The sequence below is a fragment of the Sinohyriopsis cumingii genome, chromosome 2, assembly GCF_028554795.1.
Source record: "Sinohyriopsis cumingii isolate HCF-2022 chromosome 2, ASM2855479v2, whole genome shotgun sequence".
NCBI lineage: Eukaryota > Metazoa > Mollusca > Bivalvia > Unionida > Unionidae > Sinohyriopsis > Sinohyriopsis cumingii.
Window position 1 is genome coordinate 48,555,689 of NC_142962.1, and position 21,917 is coordinate 48,577,605.

At 34.2% G+C, this 21,917-nt stretch overlaps 1 protein-coding gene across 1 annotated transcript in view; it reads left to right on the forward strand.

Moving 5' to 3' along the window:
• The window catches only part of LOC149804792 (protein jagged-1b-like), a 111,491-nt gene that overhangs the window by 78,063 nt on the left and 11,511 nt on the right, over positions 1–21,917 (forward strand). The window contains exons 8-21 of the mRNA XM_089934410.1: positions 1,291–1,404; positions 1,812–2,039; positions 3,915–3,961; positions 5,134–5,307; positions 7,335–7,473; positions 7,906–8,067; positions 8,430–8,543; positions 9,172–9,285; positions 10,636–10,749; positions 11,232–11,376; positions 12,449–12,534; positions 15,843–16,081; positions 16,734–17,000; positions 20,900–21,031. Of these exons, the coding sequence (XP_089790536.1) occupies positions 1,291–1,404; positions 1,812–2,039; positions 3,915–3,961; positions 5,134–5,307; positions 7,335–7,473; positions 7,906–8,067; positions 8,430–8,543; positions 9,172–9,285; positions 10,636–10,749; positions 11,232–11,376; positions 12,449–12,534; positions 15,843–16,081; positions 16,734–17,000; positions 20,900–21,031 (2,075 nt within the window). The remainder of the gene's footprint in view (positions 1–1,290; positions 1,405–1,811; positions 2,040–3,914; positions 3,962–5,133; positions 5,308–7,334; positions 7,474–7,905; positions 8,068–8,429; positions 8,544–9,171; positions 9,286–10,635; positions 10,750–11,231; positions 11,377–12,448; positions 12,535–15,842; positions 16,082–16,733; positions 17,001–20,899; positions 21,032–21,917) is intronic.

Sequence of the window (21,917 nt, forward strand, 5' to 3'; positions counted from 1 at the left end):
CATAGTTTTCGCTTTTCTTGAATACGTGAATTACAGTGGTATATTTCCAGTCTTTCCTTACCAATATTCTATGTTCATTGAAATATGTTTATAAAAATGGGGCTGGTATGCTTTTACACTCCTTTAGTACTCCACCATGTATTTGATCAGGTCTCATAACCTTGTGTGGATTTTAGAAGTTTTGTTTACATCATATTGGCTTACTTTTTCATGAAGTATGAGAAAATGAGGGCTTGGTCACTTGTCAGTAAAAAGTTTTTTGAAGCTTACTTTCTGGTCAATAATAGGTTTCAAAGTTTGGTTCTTTGTCGGTAATAGGGTTTCAAGCTTGGTCCCTTATCAGTAATAGGTATTGAAGCTTGGTTCCATTAACAGGTTTTGAAGTTTGGTCCCTTGCCAGGAATATGTTTTGAAGTTGTTCCCTGGTCAGTTACAAAGGTTCTGAAGTTTGGTCACATGTCAGTAATACGTTTTTGAAGACTGGGCCCTTGTCAGTAATAGGTTTTGAAAAATGGGCCCTTGTCAGTAATAGGTTTTGAAGCTTGGTCCCTTGTCAGTAATAGGTTTTGAAGTTTGGTCACTTGTTAATAATAGGTTTTGAAGTTTGGTCCCATGTCAGTAATAGGTTTTGAAGACTGGGCCCTTGTCAGTAATAGGTTTTGAAGTCTGGTCCCATGTCAGTAATAGGTTTTGAAGACTGGACCCTTGTCAGTAATAGGCTTTGAAGGTTTTATGGGTGAATACTTCTTGCAATTGTAACGTTTTCCTTTGGATCAGATATCATATATTTCATTTATTATTAAAAAGGGATGCCACTGTTTTCTGATCTCAGATTCTTCAGATTTGATACACGAAGAGAGTTATTTTGAATTACTTCTAGAGAGTGGACAGACAGGTTCATTCAATTGTAGTTTAAAATGGATCTTTCCAAATATTATTTCACTCGAGATCTATATTTGGTATAAATACACGATGCTATATATCTTGAATTAATGTATTTGTTTTTGATCTCTGTATTTTCGTCTTTTTAGGTCTAAATAAGATAAGATAAGAAGATAAGAATTCTTTATTTCAGACTACAAAGTCCATTGCTCTAAAATAAAATATAGATATAAATTAAAACATTGTAAACATAAAAGAACATATATATCATACCTACAAGTATACAGAAACTGGAGTTGTTCCTGTAGATTATTAGTGGGTTCTCTCCAATAAATTAGTAACTGTTTCCCTGTTGGTAGATGTGCATTCAGATCAGTGTTAAATGTTTGTTTTAACCTCTTTTGTTAGCCCACATCCCTTGCTCTTCCAACCCCTGCCACAACTCGGGAACCTGCCTGGATATCCACAACAGTTTTATGTGTAATTGTGCAGCAGGTTGGTCTGGAAACACCTGTCAAATGGGTGAGCACTTTTCGTAATGTTTTCATAATGAAACCAATAGGCTTTTTAATTAATATGTCATGGTGTGGCAATCCCTAAGATTTTTAGTGTTGAATTTTTTTTTTTAAAATTACTTGTTTGTAGCTATACGTTTCGAGTGGTTCAGCACGCTTACATTGTCATGCTGATATCCACGGCTTTTCCATGTCACCTAGGTCAGAGTTTGAAAGAGTTTGCTCTTCAAAGAGGTTAATAAAGATTGTAAAGTAATTGTCGGGGGCCCTTATTGTAGGGAGATGACAAATCAGGTAAAGAAACATATCAAGGCATATATTGTTTGATGAAGAACATTTCAAGGAGAATGCTTAATTGTACTGAAGAGATCGGTAATAATCTGTGAGAACTGCATATCCGTCTTTTTGTTTTAGACATCAATGAGTGTGTGTCTGAGCCTTGTCTACATGGTGGCACATGTGTGGACCGAGTAAATGGGTACCAGTGTCTATGTCCCACTGGGCGACAGGGCACACATTGCCAGCTAGACTCAGATGAGTGTGCCGGGCAACCATGCATGAATGCCGTCACATGTCAGGACCTTCTTGGCGACTACCACTGTGAATGTCAGGCGGGATGGACAGGAAAAAACTGTGATACAAGTAAGTCCATAGGAAAGGAGAGATATTTATATTATATCGGCGACTCGAACAAATGGTGTTTCAGAAAGAGAGAGAACAACATAGAAAAAAAATAACAGAAAGAAATCGGAACCTGGGACGATGTATAGAGTAGTAATAATGCGGTGTAATTTATAAAGGTCAGTGAGGATTGTTTCCTTCAGTTGGGAGAGGATATAAATGGTATTTTATAGTCTCTCTGGCTGAATTTTATGTCTTCAAAAATGTAAGCAGCAATTTTGATAATAGGTTGACTTTAAGATTACCTTTATTTTAAGCAAGAATCAAAGCCATCCTTGATTTTTTTTTAAAGCCAATATATCTTTATATGTTGTATACCGTTGAAATGTATTTTCTCTCCATTTAATAATCTTTTAATGGTGTCTTAGCATCTGGAGATTAATTTTTTCCTATATAGCACAAATGAGCATGAATAAAATGATGCATCCTTTTATAGCTTTTTCTGTCACTGTTTATTGGTAAATGTTTCAGCTTTCAAATATCATTGGTTATTTTAACATAAAAAAGGCCAGTTTATTCCATTCATTTTGTTTGCAAGAACCTTCTTATGCCAAAGGATGCTTTGTTGGATCACCTATCTTTGGAAAATGCATGTTATGTCTCGCTAAAACTCCAACACTGCAATAATGGAAACTATGCTTTGACTTGTCGTTTTGCAATTTATGAGTGAAATAAGCATATGTAATGGCAGTTGAAGAATGAATAACCTCAATTAGATGTTAATGTGAAAACACTTTGCAAAATAGACATGTGAATGATTTTTGGTTCAAATTGTATGCCTAAAAAGCCATCATTTTACAGGTGATTAACCTTCTGGTGAAGAATATGAGCTACCAAATTGTCACATGTGAAACTTAACATGACCTCGTTTGGCATTTAAACCTGCGTACTGTTTTTGCACTGGCAGATTAAAGGCAAAATTTTAAAAAGTGATTGAAATGTACGTCTTGGTTCTTCATCTCTGTGCCATGGTGCTAGCCTTTGTGACTATGTGTGTCAATACTAGCCATACATAGTTCTGAGTAGGCACAAACTGCAACTCATCCAATAACCTCAATGGCTCTTTTGTGATGGGACCAAAAGGAGTGAACTGAAAGGATAAATGATAATCTGCAATACATTCAATAACCTCCAATAGCTCATTTGTGATGGGACAGAAAGGAGTGAAAAAAGGCAAAACGATGATCTGAGTGTGGGTATTGAATCTTAATGTGTTGAAGAATAAAAGGTGACGATGTTCCTTGTATTGATGATTTTTGTACACAACTTAAGACAGTTTTTGTAAGCACAGGCAGGGAGTTGGATTTAGGCATAAGCTAAACCAGCTATAGATTAGGACATCACAGTCTGACAAGGCCTCTCAAAATTTCAGATTTTTTTTTTTACAACCTGTTAATACTTACCAAAAAGGGCCTCTACAGCTTCCCATAGCTTAGCACTTCACCATGTCTAAATCTGGCCCTGACTGCAGGTGATATACTCTGACACTTATGAAAGTATTGAAAATAATCTGTTGATACCAATAATGTTTGCTCACAAATTTGTTGTATTTACACATTTTCAACATTATTTGTGAACTTACAGTTTAACATAAGGAAACACTTCATTTTCCAAAAATGAGGTGTTTATATCTGGTTTAAAGATTTTAGTTTGTTTTATAAAATAAAGCGTTATTACATTAAGGGACTAAGTTGGCAATGTCTCGGCAACATAGTTTTGTCTGTTAGTAATGAATCAGTCGCACACTTTGTTGATAATCATCTAAAACTGCAATATTTAGATTTAGTCCATGATTCACCTGTCAAAATCTTCATTGATATTATAAGTCCTTTACAGATATCAATGACTGTACAGACCAGTGTCAAAACAGTGGAGTATGCATGGTAAGCCATGATTTTTACATTGATTCACATTCATGTCATCCCTATCTTGCAAATTAATAAAATTAGTCATATGTGATCACACTTTAAAGGAAAGAATGTTCCTTGAATATGTTTTTTAGATAATTATATAAGATTTATAAATATTCTTTCTTTTGAAAATAAATTGTAGATTCTGATTAACGTCAATCTGGTCTTCATCCATGAGTGAGATAATTTACCACATTAACATCTTCATCCAATGAGATAATTTACCACATTAACATCTTCATCCAGTGAGATAATTTACCACATTAACATCTTCATCCAGTGAGATAATTTACCACATTAACATCTTCATCCAGTGAGATAATTTACCACATTAACATCTTCATCCACTGAAATAATTTACCACATTAACATCTTCATCCAATGAGATAATTTACCACATTAACATCTTCATCCAATGAGACAATTTACCACATTAACAACTTCTTCCCATTAGATAATTTACCACATTAACATCTTCATCCAATGAGATAATTTACCACATTAACATCTTCATCCAATGAGATAATTTACCACATTAACATCTTCATCCAGTGAGATAATTTACCACATTAACATCTTCATCCACTGAAGTAATTTACCACATTAACATCTTCATCCAGTGAGATAATTTACCACATTAACATCTTCATCCAATGAGATAATTTACCACATTAACAACTTCTTCCCATGAGATAATTTACCACATTAACATCTTCATCCAATGAGATAATTTACCACATTGACATCTTCATCCAATGAGACAATTTACCACATTAACAACTTCTTCCCATGAGATAATTTACCACATTAACATCTTCATCCAATGAGATAATTTACCACATTAACATCTTCATCCAATGAGATAATTTACCACATTAACATCTTCATCCAGTGAGATAACTGATGTTGCTGTAGATAATGATATTACTGATGAAATGACCTGACATTAAATTGTAAATTTTCAATTGTCCACAGTAAGTCAGTGAGTTCTTTTGCACACATGCCATATTCACATATTAACCTCTACATTGATCATTACCAAAGAAAAATAAATGGATTGTTTTATTGACTCAGATGTAAATTAGTGCTACAAGAAGTAAATATCACCACAGTTTTAAATGATGTCTTATTTCTTCTATTTACAGGACTTAATAAGTGATTACCGGTGTATATGCGCACCCGGGTACACTGGACGGGACTGCCAGACTCAGGTGGATGAGTGTGCCAGCAACCCGTGCCAGAATGGGGGAATCTGTATAGACCTGATTCCAGGGTACTCTTGTCAATGTCCAGATGGATTAACAGGACAAAACTGTCAGGTGCTGACTCAGTGTCATTAGGTCTGAATGTTCATCTCTGTCAGTCTGTGGATCTGTCTTTTGCTTTCATGTGTGGTAGCTGTCAGAAGGACTTAATCTGGATCCTGTACCTAGACAGTCTGGTCAGTGTCCCACCTAATGCACTGGCCATAAGGTCAGGTTCTTACTGTATGTCTCTAATTCTGGCAGTCTTCGACATGTCAGAAATGATGAGAGTGTTTGGACCATTTCGAGAAGTATTCCCGTTAGTGTCCTGAATTAATAACAGGCCACAATTGTCGAACACTATTTCCACTGTCATATCCATCTCTGTGTACACTGTATGTGATGGGTCTATGTCATAAAAAATGAGATCTGGTTTAGAAATATTCATGACAGTAATATTAGAGGTTACAATTCAGGTACTACCTCACATATGTTTTTGTATCAGTCTGTATTTATGCTAGAGGACCATGTCCAAAAATGAGTGTGGATTTTATATTGGGATACTCATGCTAGTGTCCAGACAGCTGCCAGGCAATGACTCATGTGTTTTCCTGCTTTTATGTCTTCCTGTTGATCTTTCTGTTCATGGGTTCTTTAATAATTTATCTCTGTGTTTTGCATATCTGTCTGTTAATAGAGGACAGTGGTAAAGAATGGATGAGTCTGTGCAGATCATCTCTCCATCTTCAAATGAATTTGCAGGCAGTGGCTATGAAGTAATAACTTACTGTCTGTGTGTATGCATGTTTGTCATTATTATTATTATTATTATTATTACTATCTTTAAAATGCAAGATACATGTAAATTTTGTATACCTGTTTAAAAGATTTGGGACCATACACTTTAATCCACAACTTGAAGCACCTGTCAGCCTATTTTGAAATATGAATGACAGTTGGAGAAAATTCTACTTTATTCATCCTTGATTCAAGTTATTTCTAATATTGCCTCTTCCCCACTTGAATCCCCATTCTCCCTTTTCTAAACTCCATTTATAGTGTAAGATCTCTGTCATTGACTGGTCATCTTTTGGAAATCAATTTGTCACCTTTTGAAAAAACTAACTTCAGAATTAATGAATCATTCTTTAGATCTCAAGCTAAAAATATCCAGGTTTCCACATTTGATCACATGTGAGAAATTCCTTGTATGTAAAGTTGATTGTAACAGGGGTTTTTTTGTCCAAATTTTTTTGTGTATTATTAAAGGCCAGGGAAGATCTTTGCAAATGATAAAGTTTCGAGGTTGAAGTTATTTAGTTATTGGCAAACATGTGTTTAAAATATGTCACAGTTTATCTAGGTTTTCTTATTATTTTAAAATCAAAGCCATATATGCTTCTTTATGCATCATTGACTACAACTGTAGAAAACAAATAAATTCAAAACGAGGATCTCACTCTTTTAAACATAAAATTCATAATTCATAATAATTCATAATTCATAATAAAATGAATGATCAAGTAAAAGTTAAGCTCCAAAGTTGTTGTTGTTGTTGTTGTTGTTGTGGGGTTTAATGCCATTTTTCAGCACATGATAGGTTATACATGGCAGCCATTATTAATGGTGGAGGAAGAACCCAGGAAAACCCTGTAAAGAACCACCAACCCACGAGAAGCTACTGGCAAGCTTTCTCACATACCTACATTGGCTGAATCCGAGACTCGAACTGGAAGCTCCAAAGTAAAATGCAGTGATCACAGAAACAAATTTTTTTATTTTTTTCAAGATTATAGAAGAAAACTTGCTACTAAAATGAAATGAAACAAAATTGCAGACTGTTGGAAAATATATGTAGGCACCTAGCCCAGTGTAAGTTACATTAGGCACCTAGCCCAGTGTAAATTACATTAGGCACCTAGCCCAGTGTAAGTTACATTAGGCACCTAGCCCTGTCTAAATTACATTAGGCACCTAGCCCAGTCAAAATTACATATAAAAAATGTGATAGACTAGGCACTACTCATACAAGTTATGTAGATATACATTGTTTTGTTGGTGTTTGAACATATCTCAGTGCTGTCCATATTTCTACTTTACAGATTGACACAGACCTGTGTACTCCCAACCCCTGTCAACACAGAGCCAGGTGTTTCATTATGGAGGGTGACTACTTCTGCCTTTGTCCCCCTGGGTATGACAGCAAAGACTGCAGCCAGCCTAAAGTCATTGCAGTACAAGGTAGTTAACACCTATGGTGTCCTTCTCATTCAATTGAAAACAAAAGATGTGTATTATATATGTTCCACTAAAATATCAGTTATGACCCTATGATAGCAATTCAGATAAAGAACATTATGTGATGATAAGTATGTTTTACTTAGTTATCAAGCATGCCTTCTAAACACACACTGAAATAATAATAATTTATGATACAGTACCTGATGCTTTTTCTTTTCTGTTAATCTTGACCCAGAAGAATTATGTGGATGTCTGGGTGGAAGAAGGAGAATAATCAGTGTTGATCCAATACAATAATTTCAGTCAAATGTGTTAGAGTAGATGAAGATACCATTAGTGGTCATAATGAATTATGATAAACTTACTATTCACAACCACATCTACTGTTGATCTAACAGAGGACCTATTAATATAATTCTTTTCTTGTTCTAGAGATTGACAGTTGCATCATATCCATTCCAACTAACAATTCTGGCGGCGTGCAGCTGGTATCATCTGGTATCTGTGGGCAGCATGGTCTCTGCATCAGTCAGCCAGGCGGGAACTATGTCTGCTCCTGCAACATGGGCTACAAGGGAGACTACTGTCATGAGAGTAAGACAAAAAACTGAAATATGACAGATGTGAAAATATTTTGGTAGTGAGGTTATTTGTGTGTGGTGTTCAACCTGATGGACAGGAATTACATGTATCAGTATGTCGGGTGGGAATTATTTCTTGTCTTTCGATATAAACTCAAATCGACATCCATACTAAGAAATTATATGTTTTTAGTACAATGAATTGATCATACTTTCAGTTATTTTGTTTTTTTGTACATGGTAATTTTGGTAGAGATGCTTTTGCTATGTTGTCAGTTTTCATTTCGAAATTTATAGGCTAAATTAGAAATGTTGGTTTAGCTTTAAAAAGTGAGAAACTTCTTCCTTGTATACAATATTATATATTATTTCCAGATGTGAATGATTGTCGGAGCAATCCCTGCCAGAATTCTGGGACATGTGTAGACCTAATCAATTCGTACCAATGTATCTGCAGCCAGGGGTGGGAAGGGACGCTGTGCAATATCAGTGAGTATAAACTCTAGTCATGGTTGGCAAGGGGTGCTATCATAAAGCACCTGTTCAATTCATACTGGTTTATTTGTCACCAGGATTAGGAGGGGGACAAACATTTTGCAATTATAGTTTAGAATTTCCTGATTAACTTGTACTGATGTATATACAGTCCCAGGGTGGGAGGTGTGCTGCATCATATCACTGAGTATCATTTATCAGCTTGTACCTGTGTATCATCTTTCAGAGTTGGAATGTAGTGCTGTGCTATATCAAAAAATATCATCTGATTTAGTTTGGGTAGGAGGGGCCACTATGTTATATCAGTGAGTATCTCATACAAGTGTATCAGTTTTGTTACAGAATTTTATTTTTATTAACATATTAAGTACATCCACAAATGTTTTCATGTACTCACTTAATATTTTCTCTTTAATACAATAGTAAAACATATATTTTCCATCACACAAAACCTTCTCTTGTTTTTGGTATTCTCAAATAAAATTCTTATCATCTATTGAGTTATAATCACATTTGGGGCTTCCATATTGATAAAAACAACACAAAATCGTTTTATAAATTAATTATTCATAGATGACTCTTTGTTGACGTTAAAGTCCTGCTTTAAAACTATTATTTTCAGATAAGAATGACTGTGAGCCAAACCCATGTCGCAACTGGGGCCGTTGTATTGACCTTGTGGCAGGGTTCATGTGCCAATGTGCTGATGGTTGGAAGGGGAAGACATGCACACTCAGTAAGGAATTAATACATTGCATTTCCTTTTGTTAACACAACCTCTCATAAAGAACTTCATTGCTTTGATGTTTTTGGAGGAATTTTATTACACCAAAAGACTGATGTGTTGATTAATGCAAAAACAGCAATTACTGTTTCTACATATTGTGGAACTTCTTTGTTCCCAAATAATGCAAGAATGTCATGGGTTTTTCCACTTGTGTTTAATACATTCAACCTTTTTACATGTACTATACAGATAAATGTATCAGGGCAAAAACCAGTTGTTGTAGTTCTTGTTCTTCCTGTTCCCATTCCATAAGCTCAGTTGACCTTTGTAAAAGTAAGCTGAAAATACATTTGTGTCACACCACCTTCAAATGTTTATGCTGCAGACAAGCCATTTGCAGATTTCTTTTTATCTGCTACCACTGCTTTCTATGCACAGCTTTTACATAAAATGAACCAGTTTAAAGTAAAATCGGTGCCTGTGACTGTCAGCCTCTTTCAGCTCATGTCACCTCTCATGGTGTAAAATCTAACTCCTTCTTAGGAACCAGCCAATCTTCTGGTGAATTTCAAGCATGCCACTGTTCTGATCCTCAAGCAGCTTTTCCCTAATACATGTGTGTAAGGATCGACCATAAATATGAGAAAGAAATTTACAGAAGAAAATAGAAACAACCTATCTCTCTAACAAACTTATCATGTTAAAATAGAAATATTGAAAATTTTGTTAAATTTTGAAATACAACAATCTTAAATTTGTTTTTTAAAGTGAATACTTATTAACTGACAAATGCTGCTGCTCTCTCTGTGTCTCCCTCTCTCTCTCTCTCCTTCTCTCCTTCTCTCCATTTAGTTCATCTAGGCTGCTCCTTAGTGTGTCTCTCAACTGCTGAAGATTGTGTCTGATTTCTGGATAAGCTTGTTTCTTCCTCCATCCTTTTTCAGTTGTTTCACTTCCTGTGAGATATCCTCCATATATTTATATTTCTTCTTACTTTACTGTGCAATGATATTCCAACATGCCCTGTTCCAATAAGCCAGAGTCTGGAAGTCTCAGTAGTATTGTATAGATGGCATTTATTTTTTTCCTGGACATTCCTGTAAGCCAGCTGCAGTTACTTTACAGTTTGAATCATTTCATATTCAGGACAGAATCAGCATGATTCACAGTCAATTTGTAATTCTAAACAATGAGGTCTTTGTGTGAATTTCTTGTTAAGAATTTATTCCTTATATTTTGATCAACTAAGGAAAAAGCACATATGGCTTAGTTAGAGATACATGTTTGAACCATTGTTATTTATTTTCCAGTTAACTTATTTTGGCAATATAATCTATGTACATTTTGTACTATTTTTAGGGGAAAGTCAGTGTGACCCATTTACATGTGCACATGGAGGTATATGCATTGATCTGGGTGAGACTTTCACGTGTCATTGTCCAATCAACAGGAGTGGAATCACCTGTCAAATTCGTAAGTAAAAAAATGTTACAGTAATGTCTCCCTCCAACAGTACAATTGCTTTTTCATCTAAGTAATGAAATTAAAAAAGGCCTGTTATTCTTGTCTAATCAAGACACCAATTTCATGCCATTTCAGTTATGTGGGTAATATTTTTGACTTTAGTAAAAAGTGATATTAGAGTGATACTAAATCAAGAAAACATATTTGGTTCCAAACTGGACACAACACAGTTCAGTCCATGTCAGTGGTTGTATTGTTTCATAATAAATTACTAATTGCCTTTATAGCATTGACCAATTCACTAAGAAAAACCTGTGGGGTGCAATGGTTTGTGTGCTTAAAGAACTTTTTTGAAATAAAACTGGCCCAATTCCTTAAGGAAAACCTGTGGGGTACAATGGTTTGTGTGCTTAAAGAACTGTTTTGAATTAAAACATGTAATTGTTAAAATTCCTTGCTGCACACCAATGACTGACTTTTGTTCTCTGCAGCATTAGTAAAGGCATGTGACTCCAACCCCTGTCAGAATAATGGTACCTGTGTCAACAGTGGAGACAGTTTTACCTGCCTGTGTAAGGAGGCCTTTGAAGGACAGCTTTGTCAGCACAATATTAATGATTGCAATCCTTTTCCATGGTAAGAGGAGATTAATATTAAGATTAGGACAACATATCATAAAACCAGTATTTTTCATTTACTTTTCAAGTTAACAATAAAAATTATTTAACACAGAAATTAAGTCATAAAGCAATGTGAATCCAAATACATTTGAGAGGAATGAGAGGTTATTCATATTTTATATATCCATGCTTAGAAAAGGAACTAATATATTGCCAAAATATGTTTGGAATTTGGTCCATTCTTGTATATTGTTGGAGGTGAATAAAGTTTTACAGATTTGTATTACTGAGACAAGGGAATCCAAGAAGAATTTAAGTTTATTGTGTATTGAGGTCATTCATTACTGAGTATTGAGGTATTCATTACTGTGTATTGAGGTCATTCATTACTGAGTATTGATGTTATTCATTACTTAGTATTGATGTATTCATTACTGTGTATTGAAGTATTCATTACTGAGTATTGAGGTTATTCATTACTGAGTATTGATGTATTCATTACTGTGTATTGAGGTCCTTCATTACTGAGTATTGAGGTTATTCATTACTGTGTAATGAGGTCATTCATTACTGAGTATTGAGGTTATTCATTACTGTGTAATGAGGTCATTCATTACTGAGTATTGAGGTATTCATTACTGTGTATTGAGGTCATTCATTACTGAGTATTGATGTTATTCATTACTGAGTATTGATGTATTCATTACTGTGTATTGAGGTCCTTCATTACTGAGTATTGAGGTATTCATTACTGTGTATTGAGGTCCTTCATTACTGAGTATTGATGTTATTCATTACTGAGTATTGATGTATTCATTACTGTGTATTGAAGTATTCATTACTGAGTATTGAGGTTATTCATTACTGAGTATTGATGTATTCATTACTGTGTATTGAGGTCCTTCATTACTGAGTATTGAGGTTATTCATTACTGTGTATTGAGGTATTCATTACTGTGTCATTCATTACTGAGTAGACTGTAGTATGGACCACTTATGGAGTGTATTCTTGAATCAATACAAAATATCAGGAGAGATTAATAACAAGAAAGGGTAAGATTAATTTGCCGGATGTTTTTCTTTTATAGCTTCAATGGTGGTACATGTATAGATGGGGTAAATTGGTACAAGTGCCAATGTGCTAAGGGTTTCACGGGTCTGGACTGTCGTGTCAGTAAGTAGAAATGAATGGTATTGCTATTTATAGTATCGGAGTCATAATGTTATGATAAATCATAGTCAGAGACAAGTTGTCAATTAAATGTTTGAGACAATATCTCCTTCAAATTGAAGTGCCCCACTGTATAAAATTATTTTCTGCTTTCAAAGATTTCTGAAATCATGTGTGCTGCAATGTATTCCTTCAAATGCTTGTCTTTCGTTACTTGATACAGTTAAGTATGATCAAAACATGTTAAAGAATAGCAAAACTTATGACAGATTTTGTTTATGTGTGCCTACCCATGTCTTAGAGATAATACATTAACTTAATGTGTGACAGATTTTGTTTATGACTGGACCTTTCCATGTCTTAGAGATAATACATTAACTTATGATAGATTTTGTTTATGTGGACCTTTTTATGTCTTAAAGATAACACATTAACTTATGACATATTGTGTTTATGTGGCCCTTTCCATGACTAAAAGATTAACCAAATTTGAGAGATTTTGTTTCTATGAACTCGATCATGTCTGAGAGATAATACAATAACCAAACTAGTGACAGGTTATTTGTATGAACTGTAGCATGTCTAAGGGATAATATAATAACTAAATGTTTGATAGAATGTGTTCATATGAACTTTATTATGTATAAGAAGTAATAAAATAACTGAACTTGTGATACATTGCATTTCAGTGAACCATACCATGTCGATGAGATGACAATAATCAAATTATTTTGTATGTGAAACTTAATATCGAACAGATAATCCAATAAATGAACTTGTGACAGATTCTGTTCCCATGAACCTTACCAAGTCTGTGATACGCTGGTAATGCAGTAACTGAACCTGTGGTAGAGTACTGTTTTGTTAAGCTTGCCTTGTCTAGTAAATAAAATATAATAACTGAACATGACAGATTGTTGTTCTGTTAACTTCATCATGTCTAGGATAAAAATACAATAACTGAACTTGCCACAGATTGTGTTTCTTTCAACCTAAACATGTCTAGTAATGCAGTAACTGCAGTGTTGTTTTGATAAACCTTCCATGTTTAGGAGATAATTCAGTAATAGGATTTGTGACAGACTGAGTTTCTTTGAACCTTACCATGTCCAGGAGATAGCACAATAACCTAACTTGTGACAGATTGAGCTTCTATGAACCTTACCATGTCTATGATATAATACAATAACTGCACATGTAACATATTGTCTTTTAACCTTACAATGTCTCAGATAGAATACACCTTGATAACTCGTGCCCTGATAACGTGCGAACCCACTGATAACACGGGGTCAGGCGTGGATCCCATTTTTTAAAACCAGAAAATACCCCCAAAATTGATCCTATTTATTGAACTTGATGAAAATAGCGATCAAAATTGGTAACAGAAACTTTGATGTATCGCTCGTTTTATCGTTGAAAACGGTACATAGGACCTGGAAATTTTAATCAATACTATGAAAGATCAAATTTAAAAATAGGTCATAAATTTTTTTACATTTTCTTTCCAAACGACATTCCTAGTACACTGCAGTTAACGATACGTAAAGAAATTTCAATCAATGAAAATGTCACTTACACTGAGTGGAGGCAGTACTTTCATAAATAAATACAATTTAAATTAAAAAATTATCAATTGAAATTTGTGTTCTAGTTCTATCTTTTAGTTCCTTTTAAGTGTAATCATCATAAATGCAATGTGTCCTCTTGTAAATAAACGTAAAATGCATCAGTCTACAGTAACAGCTATGTCCACGAGTGTTTCTTTGAGAACCTAATTAAGTGCCAACTATGTTTTGATAACTGACTTCTTGAAGTATTTGTTGTATTGTTGCACTGAATTAAAAGGTGTCCTCCTTTGTATTATCACATTAATTATGTCTTTTGAATCAAATAAAGGGAGTGGAATAAAAGAAAAATTAAAAGGCGCAAAAATCCTACAAGCTTAAAATCTAGTGGTCTAGTCATATGTCAGGTGAACTCACTTCATTTGATCAATCGAACACTTATAAATGTTATTGTGTATGTAACATAAACTACCTTTAATTAACTGACTCTTTCATAATTGATCAAAGATAACAAGGCAGCCAAGTGAAATGAATGCTTCGTAAAATAAAGAGTTTGATTTCACAGATACAGACCATTGTGGGCAAGAGAGTTTCAGAGAATTTTTGAACTGGCAATTAGAGATATCCTCATGGATGATAAGAAGTTTCATTATTAATTCCAATTAATTAATTCAGGACTTCAGTACTGTACTAACTGACCAATACAAAAATTGAGTTTCAACGTAGGTGAATGTCTCACAAAAAAAATGTTGCATGTTTTTGAAAAAAAGGCATTTTGTTTGGTGGTGTTTCAACAGTTAGTTTAGTTCCCTGCTCTGTGGACTCCTGATTTGGCAGGATAATATTAACACCACTACTGGAACCAGACTCATCAAGAAACCAAAAAGCAGTGACATGACACAGATTTTTTTAATGTGTACACATGATGGTTGTTGAAACCAGTTGGAACAATCTTTCATATGTTGGACATTTTGAAAAGTTATTTAAACAGAATAACATACAACTTAATAAGAAAAAGCACGTTATTAAAAATTATTATCGACTTGATTATTATAACATGAGGATTCAGTCAATACACAGCCCAGTTCCCTAACGCCACTCCTCCTGCACGGTTTTCTCAATGTCAAAGTGATTTTCTTCCATTTTTGGACGTCCCTCAGTAACTCGCGCCTTGCTTATAGTGCGGTCTATGTTTCTGGACCCCATTGTGTGCAAGTTATCGAGGGAGAGGTGTAACTGGATTTGTGACAGATTGTGATTTTAAGAACCTTACCATGTCTGAGAGATAGCACAATAACCTAACTTGTGACAGATTATTTTCTGTGAACCTTACTGTGTCAAAGAGATAATACAATTAGTATAATAGACCTTGTAACAGATTGTGTTTCTATGAACCATACCATGTCTAAGATACAATACAATAACTTACTTGTAACATATTGTCTGTTAACCTTACCATGTCTAGAATAGAATACAATAAATGTACTTGTAACATATTGTCTTTTAACCTTACAGTGTCTCAAATAGAATACAATAACGGGATTTGTGACCGACTGTTTCTATGAATTTAGCCTTGTCTAACAGACAATAAAATAAATCAACTTCTGAAATTATGTTTCTGTGAATATTTTAATGTTTGAGAGATAACACTGTATGAACTATATTGTAAAGTTGTGTATATGATGTGATGACAGAGTTATTAAATGTTCCACTTTTATTATATATTTATCCTTTTGATTGTAGACATTGATGAGTGTTTGCTCAGTCCATGTACCTATGGCAGCACTTGTATTGATGGTATTGGAGAATACAGATGCATATGTCCTCCAGGGAGATCAGGGGTTAGATGTGAAGAGGTCATAGGTCAAAGGGCATCACCTATGTCTTGTTTGTTTAAACAGAGGTTATACAAGGAAAATATCACTTTTGAGCATGATTGTAACAGATGCATGTGTCAAAATGGGGTCATCAAATGCAGTAAGGTGAGAAGAGAAATTCTACAGCTAGTTCTTATTTTCATAGTTTATACCAGTGGTTTTGGCCATGACCCTAGAAGTATTTGTTTCTGAGATTAATGATCTGATTTCCCATTTTGCTAAAATTGGCCACCCTAAAAAAAATATAATCCTGGCAACCCTCCAGAATGTCTATATGACCCTGATTCAGTTTGCTACCCAGTTGGGGTCTGGGATACCACTGGTTGAGATATTTGATAATAAGCATCTCACATTAGAATTTGAAATATACTGATAATAAACACATAACGCTAGTACTTGAGACTTATTTATAATAAGCACGTAACACAAACATTTGTAAAGCTGTGCTTCGTTTCCCACTGATTCCTATATGATCAACTTTAGCACTGTACTGCCTGGGTACCAGTCTGTAGAGTGGGTAGCTGGTTCTTGTGTTAAACATACATGAGAGATAACAAAAGAATGGATGGAGTGAATACATTGCTTTGTGCATGATACACCAATGACTGATTAGATGGTAACCCTGCTCTCATCAAGTTCCACATAGAAATCTACTAGAGGCAACATTTGTCTACAGTGATTTTTTTACTAGATGGGCTTGCATTTATGCTATTATCATTGCTCTAGAGACATCCTGACCTACATGTTTTGTTGACAGATCTGGTGTGGACCACAGAACTGTGCTGCACATCCTAACGTCAGTGTCCCTGCTGTGACGTGTGGCCCTCATGAGTCATGTGTGGTGGAGACCCAGTGGACTTGTATCACAAAGCCATGCCTCCCCTGGGGTCAGTGTAAGGATTTAGCCCAAATAACAGAACCTCAACCCAAAGGGTTCCACACACAGTGTGTTCCCAACTCAGGCCATCTCAGCCACCACTGCACCAGAATTACACTTGTCTTTGATAAGTCAAAGATGCCAGCAGTAAGTAAAATACATACGTACTAGCAATGATATACTTCCTTGTTATATTCTAACCACCCAAATACATGTATAACAAACTGAAATTACACCTTTTTTACTCATCATTATAATTCAGCAATATAAGAAGTATTAATTATTTATGAATTCAAAGGCCCACAGTTCATTTAGCCACAGTTGTTGATTTCTCCTTCTTGTGTGCATATGAGAACAAATTGTCTACAATTTAAATTACACAAGATATCCTATGAACATTTTAAAGCTGTCTTCATTGTTTTTTATATATGATCACTTATAAACTTAATTAGACATCCTATTTATTATTTAAGATATCTTATAAAGGTTGTAACATAATTTATAAAATGTATAAGACATCAGGTTAAATGTATAAGGTAGTTCATAAAATATAGAAGATATTTTAAATGACTAACAATTTTTTAAGGTATCATCAAACTCTAAGAGATATATAATAACATTTGTAAATGTAATACTTGCTGCTAGATTGTATACTTGGTTTTCTTTGCACATATGCTGTATACATGGTCTTTGATGTGGACTTTGCACGTATACTGTATACATGGTGATTGATGTGGACTTTGCATGTATACTGTATATACATGGTCTTTGATGTGGACTTTGCACGTATACTGCATACATGGTCTTTGATGTGGACTTTACATGTATACTGTTTACATGGTCTTTGATGTGGACTTTGCACATATACTGTATACATGGTCTTTGATGTGGACTTGCACATATACTGTATACATGGTCTTTGATGTGGACTTTGCATGTATACTGTTTACATGGTCTTTGATGTGGACTTTGCACGTATACTGTATACATGGTCTTTGATGTGGATTTGCCCCAGATTTGTCATTGCATTTCCCATGGTTTCTGCTGTTTTGTTTTCATCTTGGAGCTATGACATGTTGTGATTGTGTGTCCAATTAGTTAATGACATATTTTGGTCACATCTTCAATTAGTTAATGACATATATGATGCTAGGGAGCAACAGAAAGCTGACTATACAGGTTTTTAAAAAATTACCTTTCCACACTTTTTCATGCCTTCAAGCTTTGTTTTCTATTTGCTCTGACTTTTCCTTTTCAAATTTCTAGTTCATTTGTTTGAAATTTTCATCTATATTTTTTTGCTCAATCTATCATGGTAAAAATGAATATTTTTTAAACTTCCTTTAATGTCATGTAGTTTGGCAGGCAAGCTGTTTAATTTTTATATTCGCAAATTTAGTTTGTTTTTACTGAAACTTGTATGTTTCTTTTGCTTACATTTGTCTGTCTGATATAATCAAGATTTTCTCAACAAAGGTTTTCAATTTCAGCTGTATTATGTCCTCTTTATGTCTTTCCTCAACTTGACAAATTGATGCTGCTCTATGCCAAGTCTCTGATTAGTTGATTGCTGCTTTGAGCTAAGTTAGTTTTATTTTGTTAGTATGTTTAATTGTAACATTTCTGTTTAATTCCACATTTTCCCCATTGAATGTGAGCAATAGGGGCACTGTTTGGGCATAATAACTGACAGTTTTGATAGTGAAAAAGAAAATCATTGATTGACAGTAATGGTGGTTGAATATCACTGACTCTTACAGCATGTTATTAAGTGTTACCAAAGCATTAAGCTGAGTTATGACAAAGGCAGAATAAGCAAACCAACCAAGTGTACAAACTAGAAACAAATACTACATACCTAAATTGTAGTTTGGGTGTAATTTAAATGTCTGAAACAATGAAACAGTAAATATCATTTACCATGAATCATTATACACAGATTTAACAGTTTTATACAGCATGTTGCTACATAACTTGGTAGTCTATGAAATAGGACCACTGTCTGAATTAATTTTATAGAAGTTTCTTAAAATACTTGTATCTAATACTCTCTTGGATATTAGAGTAGATAATTTAATTGTGCCCAGATCATTGCCAGATAAATTGTCTTTGATTTAAATGCATCTGGCATCTGGCTTCATGCTTTTTGGTGCCATTTTGTTTTAATATGTGCAACATTTTACCTTATTCAGTTTGCATTCCAGCAATTTCAAACTTCAACTTGTTTACAGCTTTAATTAAATAGGATACTGGCAACTTCTGTATAGATGATGCATATAACTTTATGTGCAACATATCCAGTAAAGCTAAATAAGTGCATGCATATTAGCTAATCTCACCATTAACAGAACCAAATGCCATTTTAAACTTTTAGAATAATACATTTTAGTCTGGTCTTCTAATTATTACCTGTTTTGAAATAATACCCAGATTTTAAGTAGTCCAGTACTGTTTTAATTTGTAACATAATGTTCTCAAGGCGAGCTTTAGGTTATAAAATAACATCCTGTGGTCTTACTGATCTAGTCATTTATTGATGATTTTCAAAATGCTCCCAAGTCTGACTGGTCTAGTGATTTTTGGTTAAAAAACACATCAAGTCTTAGTGATCTAGTCATTTATTGATGATTTTCAGAATTCTCCCAAGTTTAACTGGTCTAATGTTTAGAGTAAAATACACTTTCAAAGTTCAAGAGTTAAAATTTCTTGAGTTCTTGAGTACAAATAATTTGTAGTCATATTACAGTCTTCATTATAGTGTTATAAATAAAATGTTTCATCTGTTTGAAATTAAAAAACATTTAGGCCAATTCACCACTTATATTACAATTCTGACAATATACAGTTAATTTATAAGGAACATAAGTTCATTGATATGATTTAAAACCTACTATATCCTATCTTTTAAACATAGCATTCATCTGTACTGCTTTATAACTGATCTTTCAAGAAAGAACAACATCCTTTTTACAATGAAACCAGGTTGATATTTCCTATTATTTAGGTTTTCCTCTACATATGCAGGGATTATTTTTTAATGTATTATATATAATAAAGTCCAAGGGCTTTGTCTTGACAAAAGCATCCTTCTTCACTATATATTACCAATAACATATAGGTCTCCTGATTACAGCTATTCTCAAGCCTATCCTTTTAAGGCTAACAGTTACCAATAACATATAGGTCTCCTGATTACAGCTATTCTCCAGCCTATCCTTTTAAGGCTAACAGTTACCAATAACATATAGGTCTCCTGATTACAGCTATTCTCAAGCCTATCCTGTTAAGGCTAACAGTTACCAATAACATATAGGTCTCCTGATTACAGCTATTCTCCAGCCTATCCTTTTAAGGCTAACAGTTACCAATAACATATAGGTCTCCTGATTACAGCTATTCTCCAGCCTATCCTGTTAAGGCTAACAGTTACCAATAACATATAGGTCTCCTGATTACAGCTATTCTCCAGCCTATCCTTTTAAGGCTAACAGTTACCAATAACATATAGGTCTCCTGATTACAGCTATTCTCAAGCCTATCCTTTTAAGGCTAACAGTTACCAATAACATATAGGTCTCCTGATTACAGCTATTCTCCAGCCTATCCTTTTAAGGCTAACAGTTACCAATAACATATAGGTCTCCTGATTACAGCTATTCTCCAGCCTATCCTGTTAGCTACCAATAACATATACTCGTAGGTCTCCTGATTACAGCTATTCTAAAGCCTATCCTGTTACAGCTAACAGTTACCAATAACATATAGGTCACCTTACATTATGGTTTGCCATGGGGAAATTTTGATTATGATATCAGGCCTGAAAGGATAATAAGAACACTAGATTCATAGAAGTTCAGGTTCATTATTCTATCATGGTATCATAACATTACACACTTAAAAGACATTTATCATGTTACTCTCCTGCTATAATAACCATATTCAGCAATTGTCAGGTATACCTTTCCTTTCAATAGTGTCAAAATAAGACATGTGAATAGTATCATTGCATTTTGGTACCAAGTCTGATTGTTGAGGATTTTTTGCAGGGTGTGTCTGTGGAGACTTTGTGTGACATTATTCGTCAGCTGTCCATCTTACAGGATGTGGTCAGAGAGCAAACTGTGTACATCCTGTGTGGACTTCAGACTGGACAGTCCGAGACCTTACATATTATGATGGTAAGTCATGTCCCATGATGTATGTCTGGAACTTTATGATGGTAATTCTAATAGCATTGATGTCATAATCTGACATGTCCCATACAGAATGTCTAAAACAGTATGATGGTAAGTCTAATTAATTTGATGTCATAATCTGACATGTTCCATAATGAATGTCTGAAACATTATGATGGTAAGTCTAATACCCTCAATGTCATAATCTGACCTGTCCCATTCAGAATGTCTTAAATCATGCAAGTTATGAAGGAATTGCAGATAAATCTGCCTTTCACAATGAGGTTGCATTCTCTATGTCATGATGCTAGGTCATCATCCAGCTATATCATGATGGAAAGTTAGAATTACCCATATCATATTCTTAAGATATCATGATTGAAAATCTGAATTACCCGTATCATATTCTTAAGATATCATGATTGAAAGTCTGAAGATGTTCTTAAGATAACATGTTTGAAAATCTGAATTACCTGTATCATGTTCTTAAGATATCATGATTGAAAATCTGAATTACCCATATCATGTTCTTAAGATATCATGATTGAAAATCTGAATTACCCGTATCATGTTCTTAAGATATCATGATTGAAAATCTGAGTTACCTGTATCATGTTCTTAAGATATCATGATTGAAAGTCTGAATTACCCTTATCATGTTCTTAAGATATCATGATTGAAAATCTGAATTACCCGTATCATGTTCTTAAGATATCATGATTGAAAATCTGAGTTACCCATATCATGTTCTTAAGATATCATGATTGAAAATCTGAATTACCCATATCATGTTCTTAAGATATCATGATTGAAAGTCTGAATTACCCTTATCATGTTCTTAAGATATCATAATTGAAAGTCTGAATTACCCTTATCATGTTCTTAAGAT